Source organism: Physella acuta, unplaced genomic scaffold (assembly GCF_028476545.2).
Source record: "Physella acuta isolate Inbredline_101_S28 unplaced genomic scaffold, ASM2847654v3 ptg000952l, whole genome shotgun sequence".
NCBI lineage: Eukaryota > Metazoa > Mollusca > Gastropoda > Physidae > Physella > Physella acuta.
The window spans coordinates 204,029-214,550 of NW_026732469.1; the positions used below are offsets into that span (position 1 = coordinate 204,029).

The 10,522-nt window shown below is 36.4% G+C and overlaps 1 protein-coding gene across 1 annotated transcript; it reads right to left on the reverse strand.

The window, feature by feature from the left end:
- Nucleotides 1–5,238: 5,238 nt before the first annotated feature.
- LOC131953802 (uncharacterized) lies at nt 5,239–10,230 on the reverse strand. The gene is made up of 5 exons (XM_059317173.1): nt 10,067–10,230; nt 9,042–9,165; nt 6,901–7,037; nt 5,996–6,119; nt 5,239–5,439 (listed from the first exon to the last, which is right to left on the reverse strand). The coding sequence occupies exons 1-5, from the start codon at nt 10,119–10,121 to the stop codon at nt 5,292–5,294; spliced, it is 588 nt and encodes a 195-aa protein (XP_059173156.1). The 5' UTR covers nt 10,122–10,230; the 3' UTR covers nt 5,239–5,291.
- Nucleotides 10,231–10,522: the final 292 nt, after the last annotated feature.

Genomic DNA, 10,522 nt, shown 5'->3' on the forward strand with positions numbered 1-10,522 from the left:
AAAGGGGATTTTGATGAATATGTATCTGCATTTTAGAAGCTGTTAAAGTGAAGCACTTAGTCATCCTATCGATAAGGGGCATCAATGATGGTCAGTAGTATGATTTCAAAGGTTTTACCCCTAAAATGACGGATTGGTCTAGCGGTAGAAAGCTGGACTGCTAACCCGTAAGTCTCGAGTTCGAATCCGGGTTCAAGTCAGTGGATTTACCTAAGTCCACCCAACTCTGACTGGTACCTAACTGACGATAGGGAAAGTAAAGGCGGCTGGGCATAGTGCTGACCACACTATCTCTTCATATGCTAAGTCTACTTCACTTGCCCTATAGACCCGTCAGGTTTGGAAGGGCACTTTACATTTTCTTTTACTTTACCTCTACGTCCCTAGCTAACGAGCCCATGTTAAAAATGCGTAATAACTTGTCTCAGTATAATAGTATGGTAAGCTACTAATCCATCCCACGCCTTGCAAAACATATTAAACCAAATGAATAAAAGAAAATATTTTTAAAGGATTACTGAATGTATAATTAGATTGCAAATTATATGTAGGGATTCTCGTTTAGATCCGGAATGCTTTTGTGATAAGATTTACATATATATATAATTAGCTCTGGTTAACAAAGACTTTACAAACAAGATAATAAAATGCTAAAGCTGGCTTTTGTGTAGTGCGGAGTTTACGCTGATTAATATTGATATGGATTTCTGTACAAGGTACAGTAAGGGCCTGTTTGAAAGACATACGGCTGTATTCAGACGAGAAAGCGTATGGTTTTAATTTGAAAAGTCCCAATTTCGTACTCCGGGCAAATTAAGGTTGTTAGATGGGGGACTGATACGCATTTAAGAATTAAAACTTTTAAATCAGACAACTTTTTCCTTGGAAAGGCTGTGGGTACAAATGCAGAAAATAAATCAGGATGAAGAATATGTCAAGAGGGGAACCCGAATGTTGCATAACAATTGGTTTGGAGTAATTGATATGATTCAATTCAAAGCTCTTGCAGTTTTAAGTATCTCTGTGTGGGCGTCTTACACGTGTATGTACTGTGTTGGCGGCTGTTTGGGTGTGGCATTTCGCAAATATAATTTCCTTGACAAAGCAATAAAGATAGGTGACACACAGGACAGGAATGTAATTAAGAACACAACAGAAAATCTGTTACAGTGCATTCCATAATCGAGAATAATATAATACATTTCAATTCAACTATAATCCTGATAAGTTTGCTAGATATGAAACGGAATGTAATCAGCCCATACCAATTACTTCTTATTAATATGTACACAGTTGAGTCCAGATGAATCATCATAACAAATCATCATGTGGTATTTTAGCGTCCACTAGACTCACTTAGAAGATCTTCATTCTCTTCATCATTATCTTCATCATCTTCATCATCATCATCATCTTCATCATCTTTTTGTTATCCTCATCTTCATCATCTTCATCATCTTTATCATCTTCATCAGATTCATCATCTTCTCATAATCCTCATCTTTATCATCTTTATCTTTTTCTTCATCATCTTCATCATCTTCATCATCTTCATAATCTTCATCATCTTCATCATCTTCATCATCTTCATCATCTTCATCATCTGCATCATCTTCATAATCTTCATCATCTTCATTAGTTTTATAATCTTCTTCGTCATCCTCATCTTCATCATGCTCGTGATGTTCATCATCATCTTCATCATCTTAATCATCTTCATAAGCTGTGCCTTTATCAGCATCTACATCTTCGTCATCACCTACATCATCTTCATCATCTTCTTTATCTTCCCCATCTTCATCTCCATCTTTATCTTCATCATCTTCAAAAAGTTCGTCATCTTCATAATCTTCATCTTCTTCAATATCTACATCATCTTCATTATCTTTTTTATCATACAAAAATCATATGACTAATGAGGAGGTCCTAGAAAAAAAATGTCAAAATACTTTGTCCTTTAGATAAAAAAAACTACGATGGATTTGGAAGATTATCATCCACCACTATATTACGCGGTATTTCAATCTACCGCCGTTGTATGTCTGTCTAACACTGTTGTATGTCTGTCTAGCACTGGGGTTGAGAAAAATGTAATTTAAAGTATTCCAGTTTCATTTATTGTGTTGTTCTGGATTGTGAAAGGCGCGTGCCTTTTGTTCGGTTACATTTTTAATTAAATTCTGTTGTATTACATGCCTTGATCTAGCTCAATAAAAAATGGAATGTATTCGAATCAAACACACACGCACACAAACACACACACACACACACACATACACACATATACACATACACACGCACATGGGGAACTTAATCTATCTTGTTTCATGTTTCGAATAATTTATTACATTCCTTTAAAACTTACAATAACTATCACTTGAGCAACAAATATTTTGACATTTAACTCCAGCTAAACAAAAGAATAACATAAACATATATCTAAATTACATTACAATAGGCCATATAATCAATTTTTTAACACAATATATAAAGTTAACAAACATTACAATCAAATCCTATTTGTCAAAATAATCACATTTTAAAATAATTCATGAGAAAAAAAAATATGAGTTAAAATTGACACATGGACGTCTTTCTGTCCCATGTGTTAAATTAGATAACTGATTAGAGGAACTTTTACCTCTCTAGGGAATCCAGATTAATTTCTCATTGAAATTACCTCTCTAAGTCCGTAAGACTAGAGGAAGATTTACCTCTCTAGGGACTCCAGATTGGAGGAAGAGTTGCGTCTCCAGAGCAACCAGAGCGGTAAATTAACCTGTAGGTTTATTGAAGGACGATTTACCTCTCTACATCAGATAAGTGGAAGCTTCAACTCTCTACGACGGAGAAAACTAACATTTCTTTTCACCTCGTTATTTAACATACACTTGTTTCACTTCTGTCTTCACCATGGAGGAAGCGGTTTATAAGCTTTACCTAGGGGATTACCTGTCTGACAGTTTTCATATAATCACTTCGTGCTAGATATATATTGGGAGGGGGGGGGGTTAAACCATATTAGCTCCTTAAAAAACCTTTCTACTCACAGTATGAAATATATTTTTAAAAGTCTACAAAAGACAAGTATAGTGGCTTGCCAATGAAGGGACTGTTTAATTATATATATATATATATATATATATATATATATATATATATATATATATATATATGTGTGTGTGTGTGTGTGTGTGTGTGTGTGATAGAGACAGACACATTATCTCGCTCCAGTTGTTAGATTGTCAGATTTCTCGCTTTCGGGCACGTGTTTCTCGGAATTTTTCATAAAACCGTATTTTTTATACCAGTTCTATTTCGTTCAAGGATGCTGTAAACGTTCTTCAGGGGAAGTGGGGGGTGGGGGGGCTTGCTTGACAGAAACTTTGAAAGAAACTTTGGTTAAATTTGAGCTTAGGTGCAGGTTTATGGAGATGACTACGACATTATTTAGTATTAATGTGCAAAAACTACGGATAGATCAAATCACCCGATAAAGTATCGTGGTAATATCAGCAGTTATATAATTACATCCTTATGATGACAAAAGCGTGTACTCAGTGTACTCTCAGCTCTGAAGTGTACATGACTGTCGTTAGGGAATGTAAAGGCGGTTGGTTTTAGCGCTGACCACACTATTTCTTCATATGCCTAATTCACTGAAAAAGGTGAACTCTATTCCACATGCCCCATGGACTGTCCGGTTTCAAATGGTACAGTGTACCTATCGTTATTTGTCATGCTTTCCAAGTCTTGCATCTGATATTTAAGTACATAACTAGCTGCCATTTTGTCAAACTATAGTTAGTTGTTCCCCTTCAAATCATTACATTTTTTAATGAGTTACTATATATTTTTTCTAAAATTACTGTTTAGCATAATAATAAGGTAAGGGTTAGATCACCTTATTGATCTCACTTCCCCCGCCCCCACCCCAAATAATTGCATATAGTTTGTAAACACTATCCAAATAAATACTCTGAAGGACACCTTTTACGTGACAATTAACCAACGTCTCTAGATTGATCTTAAGACTCAACGATAGTAGTCCTTCCATATAAGAGATGTATTTGAATTGAGTGTGCCAAGTGCTACAGTAGTAAATTCTGATCAATCCGTCGGTGGTTGTTGAAGTGGATTGACATTGTGCGGCTTGCTCTTGCATGGCGCTGAGCTAGGCAGAGGCGTAGCGACCCTTCCCGGCGCCCGGGGACAAACTTTCGATTTGCACCCGCCCCCCCCCCTCGAACTTTTCATTTGCACCCCCCCCCCCCCCTCAAACTTTCGAATTGCACCCCCCCTCAAACTTTCAATTTGGCGCCCCCCCTGGAGCTAGGTGTCGAGAAGTAAGCAAACACGTTTACTTGCGATGAGTCATAACATGACAATATTTAATTTGCACATTCTGTTACGTGGGTCTGTTTTCCGCTTTGTTTGAATTAATTTTTTATGAAACTTGTTTAAAATTTGTACTATATCAAACTCAGAAAAGATGCCACTTTTATTAAAATGGACGTAGGGGGAGCGGGGAGCTGTTCTCCCCGCTCCCCCTACCACCCCACCCCCCCACCCCTGCATACGTTACAGATGACAACTGAACTCAGGACAAATATTCTAAGACAAAATATCTCACGGAAATTTGAGATCATGACAAACTATCTCAGATAAAATATTCTCCGATACAATATCTCAAGGAAAATTGATCTCAGGACAAATTAACTCAAGACTTCTAACTGTTAATTTATTAAAATAAATTATTGTTTTTTATTGCTATTAGGCCAATGTCTATTTGTTTTGGCATATCTTTGTTTTATTTATATTTGTCGAATGATTTGAACATAAATATCGTGCTATTTTACAGTGTGTAACCCGGGTGTCGTTCTGCTTGCTATTTGTTATTGACACATTATAAATGCAGCAGGCTTTAAATTGCAACACTATTTTATCAACACTTTGATTGTATATCTTTGCTAATTATATTGTGTCATTGTTTAATATTCTCTTTTCTACTTTTCTAAAGCACATGTGTACTTCGCTAAAACCGAAACTATTGGTTTCGATTGGTATTTTGATTTTGTATTACTTTTCAGGTATTTAAATAAAATTATTAACCCTATATTAGTAAATTTTATTTTGATATAATAAAAACGAATTTAAAACGAATAAAAAACTATTTAAAACGTTTTTTTTATAAGCATTCATAACCGAACACGTAAAGATTATTAACAAAACGTTCAATACAGTTTGCAGGATTTTATTGAGGGAAAATAGCAAACACTGTTTCCCATAACTCAATTTGATGTACCATTTGGATATACTGAGTTAATTTTAGCGCTCATTAAATATATTGAGTTCATATCCCCAAAAAAGGTGGCAGGTCTGAGACCACACTTTGCCCATACAGAATCTGCAACACAGTATTTGAATCTTTGATAGCACCTATAAAAGAAAGAGTCATAGTTACACTGAGGTAGGGATTAAACCTGAAATAGGTTACTAGGGTAGATAAATAAAGAACCAAGAAAACAAGTAAATGCATAAACGAATAAATAATTACACAAATAAATATATAAATAAATACATAATTTAGAAACAAAAATATAAAAACGTATATATATATACACCTCCATATAGGGCATATATTATATAAACTTAATATACACAATTATATGTATACTAGCTGCACACCCGTGCTCCGCCACGGTGAATCATTCTTTCAGCGCAGTGCGCTGCGCGTATACCCGTGCTTGCACGCCTGTCAGACTTTCGATTTGCACCACTTTTGATTTGAAATTTCCCCCCCCCCCCCCCGCTCAAACTTTTGATTTGCACTCCGCTCAAACTTTCGATTTGCACCCACCGCCCTAAAACTTTCGATTTCCATCCCCACCCCGCAAATTTTTTTCCAACCCACTTTGGTGGTCGGCACCCGGGGACATATGCCCCCCCCCTCTATGTATATTTTTCAAGTAAGTAGTTTTTAATTAAGTCTTACCTAAGTGAATATGACTGTTCTGATCTAAAGCACGTATTTAGTTCTGTAGTGCAATTATGTAAGATAGACGGAACATGAGCACCTTTCAAGCAATTTTTATTATTCTCATACAGTTCCCAAATAGCTGGGGAAATTAGATGCTATGAAAGTCATAATGCAATGTATTAAACATACATTATTTTTTATATAGGTGTAGTTGTAGGAGTTGGTGTTGGTGTAGGAGCATGTGCATGTGCAGTAGCTTGTGTAGGTGTAGGTGTAGGTGTAGGTGTAGGTGTAGGTGTAGGTGTAGGTGTAGGTGTAGGTGTAGGTGTAGGTGTAGGTGTAGGTGTAGGTGTAGGTGTAGGTGTAGGTGTAGGTGTAGGTGTAGGTGTAGGTGTAGGTGTAGGTGTAGGTGTAGGTGTAGGTGTAGGTGTAGGTGTAGGTGTAGGTGTAGGTGTAGGTGTAGGTGTAGGTGTACTGTGTAGGTGTACTGTGTAGGTGTACTGTGTAGGTGTAGGTGTAGGTGTAGGTGTAGGTGTAGGTGTAGGTGTAGGTGTAGGTGTAGGTGTAGGTGTAGGTGTAGGTGTAGGTGTAGGTGTAGGTGTAGGTGTAGGTGTAGGTGTAGGTGTAGGTGTAGGTGTAGGTGTAGGTGTAGGTGTAGGTGTAGGTGTAGGTGTAGGTGTAGGTGTAGGTGTAGGTGTAGGTGTAGGTGTAGGTGTAGGTGTAGGTGTAGGTGTAGGTGTAGGTGTAGGTGTAGGTGTAGGTGTAGGTGTAGGTGTAGGTGTAGGTGTAGGTGCAATAGCATAATCAAGTGCAGGTGCAGGCGCAGACACATGCGAAGATGCAACTGCAGGGTAGGTGTTGATGTCGTGTGCAGTGTATTAGACCCATAAGAATATGTTTTTTTCCTTAGATATGCTTACCTACATTTCCAGATTCACTGCAAAGGTCAATTACGAAAGTTTCTGTTACATTCAATTTAACCACCTTGTCTTGCCATTCTTTGGTCTTACATTTGTTTTTTATATTTTTCAAACACGTTTTCAAATTATCTTGTGCGCTTGAAGTAATCACATGAATAACCATAAAATAAACAATATTAAAGATAAATATATATATATATAAGATAAATAAACCTAAACTTTCTAAAATATTCTTATATAACACTACGGGGGCAGGCAACTCGGGATACCAACATCTTTTTCAATTAACTTTTAATTACTCAAACTTTTTAGATATAATATAATCTCGTAAAAGAGGAATTGCGCACCAAGTGAACGCCAAACAATATGTGTAAAATAGTGCGGAATATTATTAGTACTTTATACATTCATAATCGTTTATGAGAAATTGGAAATAGCGTAAATTACTAATCAAAATTTGACAGAAGGCAGAAAATTAGATCTTTTACCTCTAGGAAATTTCATTTATCTATCTTAAACAGTACTCAAGTTTAGACTTTTGAAAATCTAAACATAGAATAAGTCCCGATTCCGATTATCGGAAATAGCTGAAAAGTTGACAAAAAACTAAAACATTTGATATAATACTTGTATATGCAATTGAATTTTTTTTCCTGTATCCTTCCGTAAAGTGTTCTAATCAACTCCCCAAAGTTTCATGGCGATCGGATAAACGGTGTCACACCCCATTTGACTTTTATGTTCCGTAATTCAAAATCGAGCCCTACCTGTTTGACAACCCTGAGAATTTGAAAATCTTTTTTTTCGCAAAAAAATCTCCCTCTTGGAATATTATCAAGAACTTCCCAGTTTCATGTCGATCGGATGAAAGGTGTATCATTGCCTTATATTTATTAGTACCTTACTTCTGGTTTGACCACTTTTCGACTATTTCCCTTATCTACCTCTATTTTATCTGCTATAGCAGAATTGTAGTCTACGATTCCGGAATGTTTTAATTGATACTGTTATCAACTTTTCATTTGTTTTAATGTAAACGCTTATAGAACAATAGGTCACTTCAGTCACTTTTGTTTTTTCGGTAGGTGGCGTTGAAGAGATGAACTTGAATTTTTTTTTCTATTTGGCTGACTTAATTAACTGACAATGCAATGTATAAGCATATGGTTAGCATATTAGTATACTCGTTTAATTGACAGATTACTATAAGTCATCGAATTAGTATAGAAGTACTCTTAGAATATAGACATATTCGACATCTTTTTAGCGCAATTTCCATACTGGTCAATTGCGATTATTAACTCGTCATTTCTGGATGGATGGATGTGCGCAGATTTAAGTCGTATCTCCTCCTCAACGAAGCAATATCGAGGACTACTTCCAAAAGCAAATATTTTAAGCAAGTTCCGAGGATGATTGTGGGCCAAAAAAAATTCCAGCCAAAAAAAACTCGAAAAATGCAGTCTTTGGCCAATATCTCGGCAACCAGACCACTTAGCGACTTGAAACATTTACCAATCGATTCCTGCCATAATTTAGAACAATATTGCCGAAGAAAGTTTTCAAAATATCTTTTCGTTCGGTCACAAAAAATTTTTTAAATTACATAAACACCTAAAAACCGATTGTTCTCCTAGCTTGAATGCACCCCAGTATTATACGTCTATCTATTTTTAGATAACATAAGGAAATTGCGCTTAAATTGTCACTAGACTTTTTATTAACTTGTTTTTAAATAGATTAGTGGTTCTTAATTTTGTTTTTGGCAGGTACCGAACCCTACCATTTTTATATTAGCATTTGCCGAACCATTATTAATAGTTCGCACCGACAAAATCCTACCGCCATTCACATGTATCTGGTGTGTCTTCACCTCCGCCTACACCTTTGACATTGACTGGCATATCCCCTGGGGTTCGATCGAACCCAGGTAAAGAACCACTGGTATAGAGTATCTCGACATTTGATCAGTGTTAACCTTACCAATAACTATTTTACTATCTTGGGTTAGCTGTTTACGACTTGACGACGTTTATATGGTAACATAATTTCACACGTTATAGAATTAAAATAATGATCTACGCTTGAAGTAATAAATAATGAAAATGTCCCGACTATGTCGTTGAAGAATTTTTACTCACCCGCATGTTTTCTCATATTTTCTGCTGTCAAATTTCGAAGGGTCTAGAGTGTACAGTGTTACGTTTTTAAAAAAACAATCAGCTTCTTTCTCGCAATTGTTTTTAGGCACTTCATTTTGTTTGCCTAAAATAAAATAGAGATGTCAACAAATGATCATAGATAAACAAGCTTTCATTAAGATAAAAAGTGGTATTTAAGGTATTGCCATTTGAGAAATTGCTGAAAAAGGTAACAGGGAAACAGAAATCTGATGTATGAAATTTCGTTAACAAAACTTAAACTCATATAAAGTTATCGTGTTCAAAGACACACAGACACAAAAAAAAACAGAAACACAGACACACACATTCCCACACACAGACTCACCAATACACAAACTCACAGACACACAAACACACAGATTCGCACACAGACTCACCGACACACAATCACACAGATTCACTCACAGACACACAAACACAAGGACACATATACACACAAACACATTTGTATGTTTATTTACAAAATATTTTCAGAAAATAAACGAGCGAAAGTATAAAAAAAGTGACATTGATACCGAAAGGGGTCATCCATAAATGACGTCACAAAAAGCCAGACCCCCCCCCCCCCGTAAAATGACGTCAATCCACAGAAATGGTCTTATTATTTTTTTTTTGCCGAATATTATCACTTGAAAATGTTACTAAAATAACATGGGACGGCGCGGCCTAGCGATAGAGCTAACTCAAACACCTCGAGTTCAAATCTGGGTTCAAGTCAAAGGAACGTTCCTGAGTCCACCCAGCTCTGATAAGTACCTTACACACCTTAGAGAAAATAAAGTCGGCTGGGCATAGTGCTAGCCTGCGTGTAACCTCTACTTCAACTGCCCAATCTAGATCTAATAAGGTATCATTACATTTTATGATTACTAAAGTAATACAACAACCTCTCATCAAGTTACGTGTAGCTGAAATGACGTCAATTAAAGACGCGTCACAAAGAGAAGTTTATCAAACATGTCATAAATGGAAATGTCTCTTACCTGCAAGGACGACAGAAGCGATGCATGCCACGCAAAATTTGAACAACACGGACATGTTGAGAAGAATTGATTCTGGTCTACTCGTGATTCTCGTGTATTGTAGAAGTGTGATCGAAGGCTGTTTGCATACAGAGATGATAGCTTACACACAGTGTTTAGACATATGTAATAAAAGCGCGATGGTATATATACCGTATTTGTTCACTAAACTACCCACAGGCTGTCTGTAATTAAACATAAGGGCAGTGGCGTCGCTAGGTCGGTTTACACCCGATGAGGTGTCACCCCCCCCCCCCCCCAATAATGTGTAATAAATGTTTACGCTATTGGAATAGCTATTAGATTGTTATATAAATGCATGCAGCTTTCGTAATGTTAATTTAGATAAACGAAATTTCGTCCCAAGGCAAGATTCCATATTTCATCATGTCCATTCACCTCTTAAGAGCCCCCAGT